At 35.9% G+C, this 20,065-nt stretch overlaps 1 protein-coding gene across 4 annotated transcripts in view; it reads left to right on the forward strand.

Annotated features, from left to right (window-relative positions):
• The window catches only part of LOC121383103 (dynactin subunit 1-like), a 59,380-nt gene that overhangs the window by 26,920 nt on the left and 12,395 nt on the right, over window positions 1-20,065 (forward strand). For 2 of the 4 annotated variants that reach the window (XM_041512884.1, XM_041512886.1), the window contains exons 18-30: window positions 1,755-1,882; window positions 2,264-2,378; window positions 3,075-3,128; window positions 4,156-4,287; window positions 5,952-6,035; window positions 7,210-7,272; window positions 7,922-8,024; window positions 9,852-9,881; window positions 13,739-13,838; window positions 15,268-15,361; window positions 15,939-16,067; window positions 18,590-18,732; window positions 19,633-19,775. In XM_041512884.1, the coding sequence (XP_041368818.1) occupies window positions 1,755-1,882; window positions 2,264-2,378; window positions 3,075-3,128; window positions 4,156-4,287; window positions 5,952-6,035; window positions 7,210-7,272; window positions 7,922-8,024; window positions 9,852-9,881; window positions 13,739-13,838; window positions 15,268-15,361; window positions 15,939-16,067; window positions 18,590-18,732; window positions 19,633-19,775 (1,318 nt within the window). Of the gene's footprint in view, window positions 1-1,754; window positions 1,883-2,263; window positions 2,379-3,074; window positions 3,129-4,155; window positions 4,288-5,951; window positions 6,036-7,209; window positions 7,273-7,921; window positions 8,025-9,851; window positions 9,882-11,203; window positions 11,231-13,738; window positions 13,839-15,267; window positions 15,362-15,938; window positions 16,068-18,589; window positions 18,733-19,632; window positions 19,776-20,065 lie in introns of all 4 variants that reach the window. The other 2 variants (XM_041512885.1, XM_041512887.1) reach the window with 2 other exon arrangements.

Genomic DNA, 20,065 nt, shown 5'->3' on the forward strand with positions numbered 1-20,065 from the left:
TGGTGTCAAACTTTTGATATACACGCACAATGTAAGAACAAAAAAAAAAAAAAAATATATATATATATATATACTCTTCAAAAGAAGAAACGCAAAACCACATTGTCGTAACATTTGGAGAATTGATTTAATTATTGAATGGTGAGTCCGATAATTACCAAATGTTGCAGGATTGTTCACAATTCACTCTAGTCCATTGTGAGTAAGTGATAGGACACACCACCAAGGTCAAGGTCATCTGGAGTCAATACCGGGTGTGGCCTCCGCGTGTGTTGACAACTGCCTGGCACCGCCTGCCCATTGAAGCAACCAGAGTACGGATGACGTCCCGGGGGATGGTGGCCCACTCGGCCTGCAAGGCTGCTGCCAGCTCGGGCAGGGTCTGGGGCTGTGGTTGTCGCTGTCGGAGGCGTCGGTCCAACTCGTCCCACAGATTCTCAATTGGGTTCAAATCCGGAGATATCGATGGCCAAGGAAGGACATTAATGTTGTTGTTCTGTAGGAAAGACGTGCTGTGTGAGGCCTGGCGTTGTCATGTTGGAACACTGCGTTGGCGTTGGCCATAACTGGAACGATGTGTGGCCGTAGGATCTGGTCAATGTAGCCCTGTGCATTCAGGTTGCCCTGCACGTGGACCAGGTCAGTTCTGCCAGTGTGTGAGATGGCTGCCCACACCATGACACTACTCCCGCCGAATCTGTCCACTTCCTGCACGCAGTTTGCCGCATAACGTTCACCACGACGCCTATACACGTGACATCTTCCATCATGACGTCGGAGCAGAAATCGGGACTCGTCACTGAACCACACCTGTCTCCATCGCAGTTGAGGCCATTGTCGATGAATCTGGCACCACTGGAGTCGGAGTCGACGGTGTTGTGATGTTAAGATGACACCTCGAACTGGACGTCTGGCACGAATTCCTACCTCACGTAGGCGGTTCCGTACGGTCTGGTCGGTTATCCTGCGCAAACCTGGTATTGCTGCGGCTGTGGAGGTGGCAGTAGTCAATCGTTCCCGAAGGTGGCGTACCCGGATGTAGCGGTCCTGCCCGGGGGTACTGACCCGTGGTCGACCGGATCTAGGGAGGTCACGTGTTGATCCATGTTGCTGGTAACGGTCCCACAGTCTGGAGAGGTGCTGGTGCTTGGGACACATGGAATGCCCTGGCAACAGCCGTTCTGGATTCGCCTGCGTCTAGTCGGCCGATGGCATTGTTTCTCTGCGGTTCACTGAGACGTGGCATGTCCTGGATTGTCAACTGTCGGCCAGATACAGAGGCCAGGCAAGCGAACACCCTGCACTTTTATACTGTCGGTGTTCATGTTGCACGTGCAGACAACGCACGTGCAGTGGTGACATGGTTTTCACGTGGCTGCGTTTTTGCGAATATTCACATTTTGGAACTTTATTGTACAGTAGCTGCATTTTATCGAATGTAACCGTGGGAATGTGTTTGGGACATGCAATGACCTTATATTCACAAAGCATGAACCGGTAGGAAACATAAAATCGGAGTTATAACCCATTTGTACCCTTTTGCGTTTCTTTTTTTGAAGAGTATATATAGATATATATATATATATATATATATATATATGCAAATACAGAATGTTCAGAATTTAGACTCAAATCTTAAACTTCTAGATTCTAATGTGATTATGAACAGTACTCTAAAGCCTGTCCCACACTAGTGCAGTGCCTCAACAGTGCATCAAACGTTATGTGTAAGACAGTATATTTTGTGTTTTCAGTTTGACGTTGTTGATCGTATTGAGCGGGAGGACGTTCTCAAGAGCCACAAGGGGGATCAGTGCAGCTTTGCCAATCAGATGATTCTCTTGGTGAATACCCTGCAGAGTGTCATGAGGCAGTATGAAAGGTACGAACGCCTTCACACTAGCTTCACTGAATATACAGTTTAAGAAAAACATTTAAACTAGTTCATCGAAATGTTCAAGTGCAAAATCTATAGTTAAGAATAGGTTATTTCATCTACATGTTTAGATTAAAAATCTAGAGTTAATAGATTTACGTTATTTTCTCTAAATGTTTAGATTAAAAATGTATATTTAAGAACAGATTTACATAAAATTTAGTTCATGTAAATGTTTGGATTAAAAATCTTTATTTAAGAACAGATTTACATAAATTTTAGTTCATGTAACTGTTCGGATTAAACAGCTTTATTTAAGAACAGATTTTAATCAGTTAATAAGCAGAATAAAAAATCCATATTTAAAAAGTGAATGCTTTGTTTCAGTGCTCTTCAAACCTGCAGTGTAGAGTTGTTCACCAAGGTGGGCACGTTGGTTCCTGAGATGTCGGCCCATGAGAAATCGATTGATTACTACATCGACCTGCTTCGAAAAGATCAGGTTTGTATACTAATATTAAACAAAACAATGTAAATCCAGTTTGTCATATCTACTTATTATTAGTCCCCTACCAGTCCTCCAACCGGTCGGTCTATCTGTCTGTTCATCCATCTATCTGTCTGTTCATCCATCTGTCTGTCTGTTCATCCATCTGTCTGTCTGTCCCACATGTAGTTTTCCGGATGTTTTTTTTTTTTAGAAGGCCTTGAAATATTGACCTAAAATTTTCTATATAGCTTTATCATGTACTGTTACAGATCAAGTTTGACTTTCATGATGATTTACCCACTTTTCACAGAGGTATGGCACTTGAATTTAGGAGATAAGAAAAACATGTGGTGCCAGGTAGGGGACATGTATTGCTTTAGCAGTACTCTCAGAATGCTCATTACTTTTAAAACAAAAGTCGACAGCTATAGTCGGGGAACATTTTGTTCAGTATCGCGTCGTCATTTGCTACGCTAGTTTCAGAGATCGCTACACAATTTTGAAACATTAAACAGTAGTCGCTAATCAATTTTCAATTGACTAGAAATGTCGCCAATCAAGATTTTGAAAATAAAATGTTTCCTTAGAGGCTAGTAGTTTGCTATACTCTTTGTGAGTTTTAATAACCACCATTTTCAATTTCAGCTGGATTTAACCATATCATTGGATTTGCTGTCTGAATTTATTATTTACTATTTCTAATTTCAGCTGGACGAAACCGTATCTTTGGATTTACTAGAAAAGTCCATCAGCTTCTTCCAGGTATATGCTTTTAAATTTTTCTGTGTAAATTTGGTATAGCTGAAACATACAGGATTTTTCAAATGTAAAATATTTCTCAAAATGTACAATTATAATTATATGCTCGAAAATCTTTAGTTAAGGAATAATCCATACATGAAAAAAAGTTAGAATTCGGTTAGAGATGTGTAGGTACATTCTTATAATAGCATATTGTTCCAACATGTAGTTTCCTTTTATTATGTAGTCCATTTTAGGGCACAGCATAAGACAGGAATGTAGCTCAATGGTAGAGTGCATCAACTTTGTTTTTTTCTACGTAAGCTGTGGTATGTACTGTCCTGTCTATGGGAAAGTGCAAATAAAAGATGCCTTACTGTCTTATCCGTAGGAGTGTCTTTTATGGTGGCAGTGGGTTTTGTTTCTTTCTATTGACCAAATGTCAAAATAAGCATATGTTAGACACCAAACGGCCATAGTTTATAAATGTGCTGATGTATTAAACAAAATATTCCTTCTTTTAAACACATCAAAGAGAAGCCTTTGGTAAAAACAAGCCTCTGTAGTATTTTTAGCAGGACATTTTGCCAAATCATCTTAAAAAATGCTAAATCACTGTTATTTTCCAAAAAAATACCAATTGGTACATGAAATTTGTTCGCCAAATTAAAATAAAATTTGCCAATTGTTCCTAAAATTTGTAATTGGCGAATTTGGCGAGTGGCAGAGCTAGCCCTGTTTAGTACTACATGATAACCAACTGTTCAGTTGGTATGCTGTCACTTACATAACTGCACAATAGGTGGTGCTTTGGTTGGTAACTGAACATTTTTATTGTCAACCTGTGTTAATTTTTTTGCCAGTTAGTTAAGGGAGAGTATATCCTAAAATTGGCAATGACATAGCCTTCTCGACATTGTTGTATTCTTCACAAAATATATTCTGACATTGTATTCTGACATTGAAATTGTATTGAGATGCATGCAAAAGTGAATGATGCTGTGCAACCTTAAAGTCTAATATACTGTATATGTGTGTATTTCTGCAGCAACTATACAGTGTGCACCTGGTTAATGAAAAGGTAGACTGTACATCACTGATGGCTGACCAAGTTCGACTGGTTCTCAGTGCCTGTGACTGTATTACTACGGACATCACAAGACTTAAAATTCTCCTCATGGTAAGTCTTCACCTTGTAGATTCTGTATGCAGTCTGATCTATGTTAATCAAATCATTCACCCAGTGGAGTGTTCATTTGTATCCAATTTTTGACAGGTCGATGCTTAATGCAGGTCTATTTGTACAGCAAAATTAGATGATTTAGGAGCATACTGAAATTCCAACCCTATCAAAATAATAAACAAAATTTTAACAACAAAATAATAATAATAATAATTTGTATGAGTGTTCAGACATTTCACTGAAGATATCTCTTTTTTTAATAACAATGTGCCAAAATACAGTTGAATTTAAAAGCAGTTTCTTTGATTTGTTAAAATTCTTTGGGGGGGGGGGATAAGTAGGAAGTACAGTAGAATCTCGTTGGCTCGACCTCGGAAGGGTCGAACACATCGCAACACGCAAACCAAAAATGAAGTCCCGAGTTTTTTGGTCAGTAAACCCTTATATTAACTGATGATGGGTCAAACACGCCCAGGGTCAACTATAAGCCTTCGCTCGAATTAAATTATCGGTCCCGTATGTGTTATTAGCTATATTTCCCTCGAACTGGTGATCCATCAAATATCAAATGGAAAACCACAGAAAAGGACCAGCAATTGCTGCGTTTGCGCAGTTGGTTATTACAACCTTCGGATTAATATAGATGGAATGAGCTATAGATGAATTGGAGAATCACAACAATAGCCAGGCAATCCTTTCTTTACCATACCGGTCATGTTGTGTGTTAAGCGGCTATCGGTAATGATCTTTCAAGTACAGCTAGTGTTACGGTACCTTGTAGATGAACCGTGATACCAGTCAAACAATTGGTGCACAAAATGGCCTCGGCGTGAAGCGTTACTTTAAACATGTCTACAAGTTAGTACAAGACCAGTTTTAAATGAAACAATGGGCGAGTTAATCAGCAGCTGTCATCAGTTCAGCAATCACACATTTAATTAATACCGACAAGGACATCTGCATCACACAGTCGGAGTAATTTCTAATACATTTTTTCACTCTGATATTTTGCTATATAACACCTTAATGAAATTTTTAAGTTTGCAGTTACCAAAATAATATGTATCTAATTCAACTCTCTTAACTGATGTTACGGAAATATCCAATGTTGACCGAATGGTTAGGTTGAACTACCCGATGGGTCGAACACTTTCTCGAGCACCGACGGGGTTCGAGCCAACGGGATTCAACTGTATTTTAATTGTTGGTCAGAAGGGCAAAATTTATCAAATTCATAATTAAACTATTAAAAATTTACTGTTTTAAAACCCCAAATTGGGACAGGTTACAGCGATATATTTGAACTTATCCCAATTTAGGATGTTCAGTTCAAATGTTGAACATTTATAGGAACAAAACCACCAAACATTTTATCCATAAATGGTCATGAAAATTGGAGCCATCGTGTTTTGTGGATTTTTTTTCACAAAGTGTTTAATTTTAATATTTGACTACCTTTCTTATCCTAAAACCCTATGTTTGTGATATAATCATGTAGAAAACAACAAAGAAACGTAAATTAATTATCTGGTAACTGTAAATGTACATAGTGTAATTTGAAGTACATTTTTATGATTTAATCTTGTAGGAAAAAACAATGAATCATAAAGTAATTATTTGGTAACTGTAAATAGTGTGATATGTTTGATGTACTATTTCAGCCTGGTCAAGAACAAAGTGAGTTTTCCATCTTACTGCGAGACTTGGAAACCTGCAACAATGACACACGAATGTGTGCTAGGAAGGTGAGAATATTCACAGAAATCTCTTAATTAGACCTGCAGTCTCCAGTATATTTTTATGGTTTAAACAATATTTATTCCCAATTATAATGCTGGTTGGGGATCGGCCAACAGGCAAAATGCCTATATCAAGGCCTCTCCCTATTCTTATCATTTAATTATTTAGAAGAGACCATCTACATTAATTTTCATACCTTCCAATGCTGTTCTTCAAAATTGTTTGGCAATACTTGCTAACAATGTCCAGGTAACATTTTGTTTTTAAAACTTTTATTAGCAACAGTTGATGATCAGTTGAAAATTGAATAGCAACTACTATTTAACATTTTAAAATTGTGCAGTGGTCTGTGAAATTTTAGTAGCGAATTGCAATGTGATACTGAACAGAATGTTGCCTGGTGTTACATTAGAATTGTATTATTCTTCATTTAAAAAGCGAGAGATGGTCTGTTATTTCATTGGTTTGTGTTACATGATTACAGACTTGTATGTTGTATGAAGGCCACTAACAATGACAGTTCAAAGGCATAACACACAAATTTATCAAAACTGTAGGTGTGTTTGTGTTTTGCATCAAATAGTTCATGATGTTATAATATGATGAAGCAAGCTTGTAACTTGAAACAAATCTTGAAGTCTGTTGTATATTTGGAGTAGCTATCCTCATAAAAAAGATTTTAATACTGCTGTTTCTTATTGTAAGTCAATGTGAATTACAATCTTGAATTTTCTGCTCTTTGCCCTCATTTTTAGAATGATTTAGACATATCTATATATTTAAAATATGGTCATTCATTTATCTTGAATATCATGTGTTTTATGCCAATTGTAGCAATTAGTTAACCACTACTGAATGCCTTTTTTGATGTTTACAAATAAAAAGAGGGATGAGATATAGCCCAGTGGTAAAGCACTTGCTTTTTGTGCAGTCGGTCTGGGATCGATCCCCGTCGGTGAGCATGTTGGGCTATTTATCGTCCCAGCCAGTGCACCATGATTGATATATCCCTATTTGTGGTATGGTGCATATAAAAAATCCTTTGCTACTAATGGAAAAATGTAGCAGGTTTCCTCTCTAAGACTATATGTCAAAATTACCAAATGTTTCATATCCAACGATACATAAATTGATGTGCTCTAGTGGTGTCATTAAACAAAATAAACTTTAACTTTTTAGATAAAAAGAAGACTTCCACAAGAAGGATCAGCGATTGTGACACCCTTGAAGTTTGTAAAGGAGGTTTGTTTTATCTTCAAGTTGAAAGTCCTTAAAACAGATTTCTCTAAACAATTTTTGATAAGCCAGATTTTGTCTATCTCTAATATATCTTAATAAACTGTTAGGTGGCTGTAGTAAAATATTTATTGTTATTTGTTCTGGTGTATATTAATATATCATTTGGCTCCTTATTAAATTCACAACTAATTTATTTTGTCTATATGTAACAGTGCAGTGAAACCTATTTTAAGCATTCAGGTGGCTGCTTAGTGCAGTCGGTTTATTCTGCATTAGAAGATTTGAGAAAGTAGTGAGGAGGTTTTTTAAGTCATGTGGTCGTTTAACAGAGTTGACAGTTTAAGCAGTCAAATGTACAGTGAAACCCAACTAAACTGGACACCCATGGGTCCAAATGAAAAATATGGTTTAGAGAGGTTATGTCAATGAGAGCTTGGGTAACTACCTGGATAGGTTAAACGGTCAAAGATATTTAAAAAGGGACAGTGAAATTTTTTCAGTTTTAGGTAATTATGGTTTACATAGGATCCAGTTTAGAGGGTTTCACTGTACAGTTCACTGCTTAAAATGTCAACTCTGTTAAACAATCATATATATTGCCTGAATTAATATTTAAAAATATTGCTGAATTAATATTTTACTTGTTTACTAGATACAAGACTTATTGTTGGACAGCTCTAGGAACATAACCAATGTCTCAAAAACACTAGCATTGGTAGCACACGGTGCCATGCAGCAAGCCTCTATCATGACAGGTGCGTATGTCCATCACTACCTGCACACTTAATACAGTCAAGAAACTAATATTCTGTTTCAGGTTCTTGTGATTTGTTTTTAAAGTCTCTTACTGCTCCCACCGGAGGGGACTGTGGGTTTTATCTCTGTCTGTCTGTCCCACATGGAATTTTGTTGAGTTACAGATCAAGTTTGACTTTAATGGGGATTTACCTTTTTTTAGATAGAGTTATGGCCCTCAAACTTAGGAGATATGAACATTTGTTGTACCCAGTAGGGGACATGTATTGTTTTAGCAGCACTCTGAGGATGCTTGTTTTCCTTTGTTTTATTAGATATCTGTTTGTGTGTAAAATTATTATTATACACTCAATTTGAGTTTGTCACCAGTCCTATAATAGTTGGAAATAATGGAGACATTGTGTAACCATGTGATGATCATTTGATCATAATTAAAGACATGAGTAACAATATTTTTAGCACATGAAATAGGTGTCATATCCATCATGATAAAAAAAATATACAGTAACCATTTCATTTGATGATTAATGACATTCACCAATCATCTCATATGAGTAAAGACACCCAGAACCATTTTATTTAATGATTAGACATTTGTTAACCAGCTCGTGATAAAAAACCCACAGTACCCATCTCACATGATTAAAGACATTTGCAAACCATCATGATAAAAACCACAGTAACCATCTCACATGATTAAAGATACAGTTACCATTTCACTTGATTAAAGACAGAAACCATCTCACATGATTAAAGACACAGTAACCATCTCACATGAATAAAGATACAGTAACTATCTCGCATAATTAAAGACATGCAGTCATCATTAAAGATACAGTTACCATTTCACTTGATTAAAGACAGATACCATCTCACATAAAGACACAGTTACCATCTCACATGATTAAAGACAGTTAACATTCGCATGATTAAAGACACAGTTACCACCTCACATAATTAAAGACAGTTACCATCTCACATAAAGACATAGTTACCATCTCACATGATTAAAGACAGTTGCCATCTCACATAGACAATTACCATCTCATATGATTAAAGACAGTTACAATCTCACATGATTAAAGACACAGTTACCATCTCACATGATTAAAGACACAGTTACCATCTCACATAAAGACACAGTTACCATCTCACATGATTAAAGACACAGTTACCATCTCACATAATTAAAGACACAGTAACCATCTCACATAATTAAAGACAGTTACCATCTCACATGATTAAAGACACAGTAACCATCTAACATTTTAAAGACACAGTAACAATCTCACATGATTAAAGACACAGTAACCATCTAACATTTTAAAGACACAGTTACCATCTCACATGATTAAAGACACAGTAACCATCTCTCATGATTAAAGACACAGTAACCATCTAACATTTTAAAGACAGTTACCATCTCACATGATTAAAGACACAGTAACCATCTCACATGATTAAAGACAAAGTAACCATCTAACATTTTAAAGACAGTTACCATCTCACATGATTAAAGACACAGTAACAATCTCACATGATTAAAGACACAGTAACCATCTAACATTTTAAAGACACAGTAACAAGCTCACATGATTAAAAACACAGTTACCATCTAACATTTTAAAGACATGCAGTTATGATCTCAAGATGTTTTAGACTTTTATATAATATGAATAGATGTGATAATTTTTGCATTTTATGATTAACATCGGCTCTTTTTTCTTTAAAGAGGTTCACATCAGCCCTCACAATCCACCCTCTGGTTGAGATATTAAACAGATCACTAAGCTGGTGCTGTAGTTAATGCTTTGTTTTTCTCATAGGGGGAAACCTCAGTGTGGAGACCTATACTGGTAATGTTGCTTGCAGGGTTCTGTTTCCTCTTGCAAGTGTATCTGACTCTGCTGTCTGGTTGACCTTTGACCTGTGTAGAAACCTCTAGTAGCTGCCTGCTGAGCTGTAACATGTATACATATAATCATTCTCTTACAGAACATCTTCCTCTTTCAGTGCATGAAGTAAATACTTCACATTTATCATGTGGGTTTTTGTTTCCTTCACAACCAAAATCACAGTTGAAAATAAATGGTTTTTAAAAATGTTTTAAATTTATAATTTTAAATATGTTTGACGCTATTAAAGTTATAATTAATATAATTGAAATTATTGAGCTAATTATTTGGTTTTTTATCTAGCAACATCTTAGTTATTTTGTACTGTTATTGGTCTGGAGTTTTATGAATATGATTTAAGGAGAGGCTTATCGGTAAACATATCTAGGAATGCCTTGGTTTTCACAATAATGCAGCAAATACAAATGACATAGAGTTCAAATGAAAACTGTTGAGCCATGAATATGATTTAAGGAGAGGCTTATCGGTAAACATATCTAGGAATGCCTTGGTTTTCACAATAATGCAGCGAATACAAATTACATAGAGTTCAAATGAAAACTGTTGAGCCATGAATTCTTTACTGTGTTTCTGCTTTTCTCCTGTCTGAATGGTAAATAATATATTATCAGGCCTTAAATTAGTGACTTCTACTTCCTAACCTTGAGAGAAAGATGTCTTCCTTAAAAGGAATACTTGAATTTTAACAATACAAATTCTTCTTAATAATTAACCCCCCAAAAATTTAATTTAAACTGTTAAAACATTTTAACAATTTGTATGAATATGCAATATATATTATAGTGATAAATTAATTTGGTCTGAAATCACTAAAAAAAAAGAAGGAAAATAAGGTGCAATAGAAAATTGTTATAAAACAATTACAAGTACAGTTTGCTATGGTGAAGTTTAAAGATATTCAATATAGAAGAATTATGTTTTAAATCATAGTATTTGTGTATCTTTCTTTGTATGAATAATAGACCAAATTTAGATGCTAGTATGGAGTTATGAAGATTGAAAAGATTGAAAATGTGTTGATTAACACCAATGTTTCTGTCGGTTTGTGTGACATTTGTTTTGAGATGAAATTTGAATTAGTTATTAACAGGCATGAATAAACCAACTGTTTAGATAACATGATCTTAATTTTAAATATCTATGTGCATGTGTTTATTCGTCTGGACAACTCATAATTTTCATAGTTGAAAATCTGCTTTTATCTCTTAATTGTGTGATACGTTTAAGAAATACATTACAATACCAAAGGTTAACTTTTACAGAGGCTCATCCTAACAAGGAGTTTTCAGGTATTTCATTCTGCGATTATTTTTGGAGCATTTTTTTTTTGTGTTGGGATTTATGCCATAATTGTATTAAAATATTTTTTATAAAGTTTTCCATTCATGTGTTGGGACTTTAACATATGGAATTTTTTGACTTGAGAATATTGGATTTTTATTATATTTGTATTAATTATTTTTCCATACATGTATTTGTAAATGTTATATTTCTTTATTGGGATTTGTGCCATGATATTTGGATTGGGATTTTAGTAAATTTGTCTTACTAATTTGTTCATACAATTAATTTTATTGTCATTTTAACCATACTTGTATGGGGGTGTTAAATTCTTGTGTTGGGGAGAGATGAATGAATGCAAATTTACACAACACATTGACTGCTATATGGTTGATCAAATTTTATTTATCAATATGTTGCTCTTTTTTTGTTTTTGTTATCTCTATTTAAAATTTGGAAATACTTTTATCTCTACTACGTTTTTGACTCGATTTTTTGATATCATGAGTTATCTTATAATAAACACATGTCTAATCCCTAATAATACAATTTATTCAATAAGGCCTGTTAAAACCTCACAGGTAGTAAAATAGCATCAAATGAACTAGTACTAGGGCCCAATTTCACAAAACATAAGCCTAGTTTTGCACATAAACATATATTTACGACAAAACCACAATTCTTATTACTATTATAGTACCATAAATAGTTAGAAGTACCCGGTACATATATTTTATTTTATTTGGTCCTTAAAATGCCCCATCTTGCATAATGATATAATTTTCTGTGTGAAGTAGATGCCAAACACATGTAACTGTATGACTGGTATTACTGCCAGTCGCAGATGTAAACTTACGATGCTTTGTGAAATTGGCTCCAGACCTTGCCATTTAAAGTGGGGGGGGGGGGGGGGGGGGGATTTAGCTCAATTGATTGAGTGCTCACCAAAGGTGCTTGCATCATAAGATCAAAGCACCTTGGTGGATCCATTCAACTGATTGAGTTTTTTCTCATTCCAACCAGTGGCCCACAACTCATCAAAGGCTGTGGTATGTGCTTTCCTGTCAGTGGGAAAGTGCATATAAAAGACCCCTTGCTGCTAATGAAAAAATGTAGCGGGTTTCCTCTGATGACTACGTGTCAGAATTACCAAATGTTTGACATCCAATAGCCGGTGAATAATTAATCAATGTACTTTAGAGGTGTCGTTAAACAAAACAAACGTTTGCCAATTAAAGGGCGCTATTACTCTTGTTCCCCATCACTCACTTGAAACTACTTCAAAAATATTAATTTTTAGCTCCCCATAGGTAGTGAATTTATATGGTATCAATATGGTATTATCTTAAATGATTCCCCACAATCTAAATTAGGGGAGCAATTAATCACTCGCCTCAATTTGTTTTCAAGTCAAGGTCTTTAATACAATTCAAATGAAAACATATATACAGTCATGTATGGATTTTAAGTGAATAATGGTACACAATGTTGTATATAATTTAAATGGTTTAATAATAATTAATAAAACTATACTGCTTATACTGAAACATACAAGTTGAAATAACTACTAAATTAAATAAAATTTATTCTGATGGGATTACCTTTTTTTTCTTGACAGTTAATGTTTGCTTTAATTTATGTCTGCAGTAATCAATAAATTATTGTGTTTAACATGCCACTGATCTGAGGTTAACTTAATCAGACCAAGGGACTTAAATTGACCTCAGTAATAATTTATATATTATAGTAAAACTAGCAGATAACTTTATGGTACATTTATTACTGTTAAACTCTTACTGCCAAGCACGTATAACTGTTTCATTGGGGAGGGGCAATATAACCGAATGCATAACAAGTATTGAAAACCTTAGGGCCAGCTGGTCAAAATAACTATAGAACTAACAGGATTCTGTAGCCATGGGAGTAGAAATGTTTAGCTTTTTGCATCAGTTAGCCAACAGCTGCTAGGTATACTAAGTACACTAACACTGAATATATTTGCATGTCACAAAAGGGATAGAGGCTGCACATGTTATATCAGTATTATTATGGGTAATGGTGGTCATGTCTCTTATGATTTTTTTCAAAAGTTTTGTTTCATTTTCACATTAAACATTTGTATAACAGATTTTTAGTGTATTATTCAATATTTTTTTAGCTTCATTACATTTTTAAAAATATTTATGTTTTGAAATTTTCATGTAATATTTGAGATTTATTCCACAGTGGATCTGATTAATGTTTGATTATGAGAAAGATTTCGATACTGGAATAAGTTCAATGTTGTAATAGTATTATTTATGAGTGAATTGACCCATCTTTTATCTCAGTGTATGGAAGAATGATACATTGATAGTCAAGTGATACAAACTAAATACAAGATGACTATATTGAAAATTCACAAGCTGGTTTGTTTCTTTTTGCTGGTATATCAAGTTAAAGAGTATACTTAACTAAGGCTTTTGGGCCTCTCTACACTTTTACTTTAATGTGACATACTTTTCAATGATGCTCAGATGCTGAGGGTCTCATGCCAAAGAAGATGGAAGAACTTGCATACCAGGCTGTAGACAAAATCTACAGTAAAGAAGACAATGGGCCTTACGAATGTCTCAGGTAAAGTAAATGACTAAACGGTTATCATATTTAAAATCATATCTCAGCACAAGGCAGAATCAAAAGGAAGTTTTGATATGATCTTGAATGCTTCCATGAATCACCATATATAAGACTAATGTTCCCTAGGAAGAATCTTTTCAACTTTGTAAGAGGACGGCAACTCTCCAGTAAAATACATCCCTTCGGTCTTGTAGGAAGACTGCCACTACCTAGGAGATGCATCCTTTCTACTTTGTAGAATGTCACTACCTAGGAGATGCATCCTTTCTACTTTGTAGAATGTCACTACCTAGGAGATGCATCCTTTCTACTTTGTAGAACTGCCACTACCTAGGAGATGCATCCTTTCTACTTTGTAGAATGTCACTACCTAGGAGATGCATCCTTTCTACTTTGTAGAATGTCACTACCTAGGAGATGCATCCTTTCTACTTTGTAGAATGTCACTACCTAGGAGATGCATCCTTTCTACTTTGTAGAACTGCCACTACCTAGGAGATGCATCCTTTCTACTTTGTAGAATGTCACTACCTAGGAGATGCATCCTTTCTACTTTGTAGAACTGCCACTACCTAGGAGATGCATCCTTTCTACTTTGTAGAATGTCACTACCTAGGAGATGCATCCTTTCTACTTTGTAGAACTGCCACTACCTAGGAGATGCATCCTTTCTACTTTGTAGAATGTCACTACCTAGGAGATGCATCCTTTCTACTTTGTAGAACTGTCACTACCTAGGAGATGCATCCTTTCTACTTTGTAGAACTGTCACTACCTAGGAGATGCATCCTTTCTACTTTGTAGAACTGTCACTACCTAGGAGATGCATCCTTTCTACTTTGTAGAATGTCACTACCTAGGAGATGCATCCTTTCTACTTTGTAGAACTGTCACTACCTAGGAGATGCATCCTTTCTACTTTGTAGAACTGTCACTACCTAGGAGATGCATCCTTTCTACTTTGTAGAACTGTCACTATCTAGAAGATACATTCTTTCTACTTTGGAGGAGGATATGTTGTCTATCCTCACTTTCTTCATCCTACTTTTCCTCAAACTAGAAATCATTGTCATCATCTTTTACTGTCCATTAAGAGTTGCTACTGCAGTATTGTAAGTAGGCAAACATATAGTGATTGCTTCAGAATCTGTAAATTTAACCATAATGGCTTCCACAATTCATAAATATTTAACTGTGAAGTAATATCTTTCTTTAAGTACACGAAATAATTGCTTGTTCAAGAGCAGATAGCTGGAGGGGGGGGGGGGGGGGTGTTGTTGGTTTATTAGGATTTAAACAAAAAAAGGAATAAAGCACTAACAGTGCTTTTTTAATTTTTCATAGTGCTCATTTAGATTGAAATACTGGGCATACAGTTTTTGGGAGGAAAGCTATAGTTTTGTTGATGTGTAAATTTTTGTGTCAGGTTGTCGTTTGGAACTGTTGTTGGAACAATGAACCAGCTGGCTAATGCAATGGAGAATGGTGAATATGACTTTGATGGGACCCACGACAAAAAGGTACACAGTAATATACTTCATGATAACAAACTCAGAATGTAGTTTATCACATTACAAACAACATTATGTTCTAGATGTCCATGAAAATATAAACGGTGTGCTTGAACTTTACATGAATAAAAAAAAATATTAGTCTTTGGCTTGCCTCATTTGAAAGCAGGGCTCAAATGAAATGATGGTGCCAAAGGTAATTGCTTTCATTGGAAATATAAATTGCCATAGGTCGGCATTATTAAAACTACTGCTGGTGGTGAAGCTCATCAACAATGGCAAAATGTATTTTCAATTTTGTACATTTGGAATAGACTTCCAACAGCAAAATAACCTTTCAGTCATGTTTATTTGCTGCAAAAAAAAGTTACATTAAAAAAATAACTGCTGTAGGGAGGCTCAAAATTACTGTCAATGGGCTATTTTGCTAACAGCAATTTTTTTTTTTAATTGCCATGGGTGATAAATTCTTACGTTCGAGCCCTGTAAAAAATATGTATTAAATAAAAGTTATAAATATTGATTACACATCGATTAATGGAGTGAAAAAAAGAAAATACGAAATGTGTTGTGTTTCTTCTGTCAGATTGTGGCGCCGGTACGTCAGCGAGCGAACACGGTGAAGGCCCAGATTGCCGACACGGAGGTGATGAAGTACAAGCTGGACAACAAAGAGGAGGCCATCATGGATCTGAAGAAGCAGCTCAAGCTCAAGGTTAGAGCCTTCGTGCTGTGTGATGAGTGATTATTATCGAATGTTGAGCCTTCGTGCTGCTGGTGTGATGAGTGATTATTATCGAACGTTGAGCCTCCTTGCTGCTGGTGTGATGAGTGATTATTATCGAACGTTGAGCCTTCGTGCTGTGTGATGAGTGATTATTATCGAACGTTGAGCCTTCGTGCTGCTGGTGTGATGAGTGATTATTATTGAACGTTGAGCCTTCGTGCTGTGTGATGAGTGATTATTATCGAACATTGAGCCTTCGTGCTGCTGGTGTGATGAGTGATTATTATTGAACATTGAGACTTCATGTTGCTGGTGTGATGAGTGATTATTATTGAACATTGAGCCTCCTTGCTGCTGGTGTGATGAGTGATTATTATCAAACGTTGAGCCTCCTTGCTGCTGGTGTGATGAGTGATTATTATCGAACGTTGAGCCTTCGTGCTGCTGGTGTGATGATTGATTATTATTGAATGTTGAGCCTTCGTGCTGTGTGATGAGTGATTATTATCGAACGTTGAACCTTCGTGCTGCTGGTGTGATGAGTGATTATTATTGAACGTTGAGCCTTTGTGCTGTGTGATGAGTGATTATTATCGAATGTTGAGACTTCGTGCTGCTGGTGTGATGAGTGATTATTATCGAACACTGAGCCTTCCTGCTGCTGGTGTGATGAGTGATTATTATCGAATGTTGAGCCTTCATGCTGTGTGATGAGTGATTATTATCGAACATTGAGCCTCCTTGGTGCTGGTGTGATGAGTGATTATTATTGAACATTGAACCTCCTTGGTGCTGGTGTGATGAGTGATTATTATTGAACATTGAGCCTCCTTGCTGCTGGTGTGATGAGTGATTATTATCGAACGTTGAGCCTTCGTGCTGCTGGTGTGATGATTGATTATTATTGAATGTTGAGCCTTTGTGCTGTGTGATGAGTGATTATTATCGAACGTTGAGCCTTCGTGCTGCTGGTGTGATGAGTGATTATTATTGAACGTTGAGCCTTCGTGCTGCTGGTGTGATGAGTGATTATTATTGAACGTTGAGCCTTCGTGCTGTGTGATGAGTGATTATTATCGAACATTGAGCCTTCGTGCTGCTGGTGTGATGAGTGATTATTATTGAACATTGAGCCTTCGTGTTGCTGGTGTGATGAGTGATTATTATTGAACGTTGAGCCTTCGTGCTGTGTGATGAGTGATTATTATTGAACGTTGAGCTTTCATGCTGCTGGTGTGATGAGTGATTATTATTGAACGTTGAGCCTTCATGCTGCTGGTGTGATGAGTGATTATTATTGAACGTTGAGCCTTCGTGTTGCTGGTGTGATGAGTGATTATTATTGAATGTTTAGCCTTCATGCTGCTGGTGTGATGAGTGATTATTATTGAACGTTGAGCCTTCGTGCTGCTGGTGTGATGAGTGATTATTATTGAACGTTGAGCCTTCGTGCTGCTGGTGTGATGAGTGATTATTATTGAACGTTGAGCCTTCGTGCTGCTGGTGTGATGAGTGATTATTATCGAACGTTGAGCCTTCATGCTGCTGGTTTGATGAGTGATTATTATCGAATGTTGAGCCTTCATGCTGCTGGTTTGATGAGTGATTATTATCGAACATTGAGCCTTTATGCTGCTGGTGTGATGAGTGATTATTATTGAATGTTGAGCCTTCATGTTGCTGGTGTGATGAGTGATTATTATTGAACGTTGATTGGTTGGGCTTTCTAGGTGTGATGAGTGATTGTTATCGAACATTGGTTTGTTGGGCTTTCTGGGTGTGATGATTGATTATAAAAGTCCACAATTGATTGTCCTGGAAAATGTTAGCTGTAATGATTCCTAAAGATTAGATGATGAAACTGTTGTGGGTTTGGGGGTTTTTTTTGTGTAAGTAAAAGAGATCAGATGATGAATAGGATTTAAAGTTAAAATTAATTATTTAATGTTCTATAAAAAAGTAGATCCCAGCAAAGTCGATATAGGTGACATGGTTACAAATTTGTATGTTGAATCTGTGTCATTGTAATGGGTTTTTTATGATAGATTTATGTCTAGGCAAAATGTAGGGGAAATATAATCGTAATTAAAGGAGGGGAGTAATTTATCGTAGTTGTAATTTTTACATTGATGTTGATCATCAATTTGAATGAATGAATGTTTAATGACACGCCAGCATAAAATACACATCGGCTATTGGGTGTCACAAAAGGTAAGTATCATCAATTTATTCATTCATTTATCAGTTTGACACCCAATAGCTGATGTGTATTTCATGCTGGGGCAGGGCTAACTCTTGGTGAGCAAAACATTTCACCAAATTATCTCATAAATGCAAAACCAATAGCTATTTTCACCAAAACTATCAATTATTACACAAATACTTTTTGCCAAATTAAAATAAAATTTGCCAATTGTTCTTAAAATTCACAATTGGTGAGTGTGTGACCTAGCCCTTCTGGGGTGTTATTAACCATTAATGACATTAATTCATTTGTTTATTTCTAACAGCAAGAAGAGATCAGCGAACAGCAAGTGCGGATCAGTCTGCTTGAGCGGAAATTTGAAAACGCCACACGCGGCTCGAATGAACAGGTGGACAAAATGAAGAGGAAACTCGATGACGCCATGATCCAGTTTAAGAAAAAAGAAAAGTTAGTTACGTTTTTGTTTTAGTTTCAAGGCTGTCATCAAGTTTCAAAATCAAAGAAGTACACCAATTGAAAACAGTTAACTAGTAACCCACAGTTGACCAATTTTTTTAACATATTAGAGACATAATTATTGTTATATACAGTTGTTTTACTTTGGTAAGTATTGTAAAATTGTTGCTAAAAGGATTCCAGTATTTTCTGTTTATATCTTTATTGTTGTTTATTATGTAATATGTTAATTTCTTACACACTCTTTGGTGAGAACACCATGAGTTATTTATCATCTCACATGGCAATAACACATGTGTGTTATCAATTTAAAAACATACAAGTGGATGCTCCTAGGTGATGACCCAGTCGCCACAGCCATACCATCCAATGAAATAAGCATAACTCAAATTGATAGCTCCATGACTATAAGTTAATTTGAAACTCTGTGAGACATAAGTTAACTGCAAGCACAAACACCATAAGTAAGTTTTAATTGGAAAAGATGTTTTGTTGTTTATTGTGTGTTAATTTTTTTGTGTTTATATGGGGTCAGGATTTAGCTCAGTCAGCTGAGTGCTTGCTTGAGGTGCTTGCATCACAGGATCGAACCACCTAAGTGGATCCATTCAACTGATGGAGGGTTTTTTCATTTCAACCAGTGCACCACAACTGGTCAAAAGTGGTGGTATGTGCTTTACTCTCTATGGATAACTGCATATAAAAGATCCCTTGCTGCATTAGGAAAAATGTAGCGGGTTTCCTCTGATGACTATCTATCAGAATTACCAAATGGTTGATATCCAATAGCTGATGATTAATTAATTAATCAATGTGCTCTAGTGGTGTCGTTAAACAAAACAAACTTTAACTTTTTTTATGCTTATGTTTTCTTTTTTTTGTGTTCTTCAGAGAACTTGAAGACACCCTGGATGTCTTGCAGGGTGACATCGATGTCCTTGAACGTGAGAAGCTGGAGCTGAAGGAACGACTTAAAGTGTTGTCGAAGAAAACTCTCCTGGAAGGTCTCACGCGTCAGTCGTCTGGCATGTCAGGTTGTTGTCTTTAATTCTCATGATGCGGCACTAAACATGAACAAAATTATCAATTCACTGTCTTTATATATCATGTTTATGTCTCACCTCAAAGAACAATATGCCAATCATTACAATGTTTTTCAATTAGGATATAAACTTACATGAATGCATAAAAAAAAAAAAAAAAAATTATTTGACATGCAATTTCTGATTATTATTTTTGTCATACTAGGGTGCTGTATACTTATGAGAAGGTGTGTAATTATGAGAGGCTTTGTAACTATAATAGGCTGTATACTTATGAGAAG

Source organism: Gigantopelta aegis, chromosome 10 (assembly GCF_016097555.1).
Source record: "Gigantopelta aegis isolate Gae_Host chromosome 10, Gae_host_genome, whole genome shotgun sequence".
Lineage (NCBI taxonomy): Eukaryota > Metazoa > Mollusca > Gastropoda > Neomphalida > Peltospiridae > Gigantopelta > Gigantopelta aegis.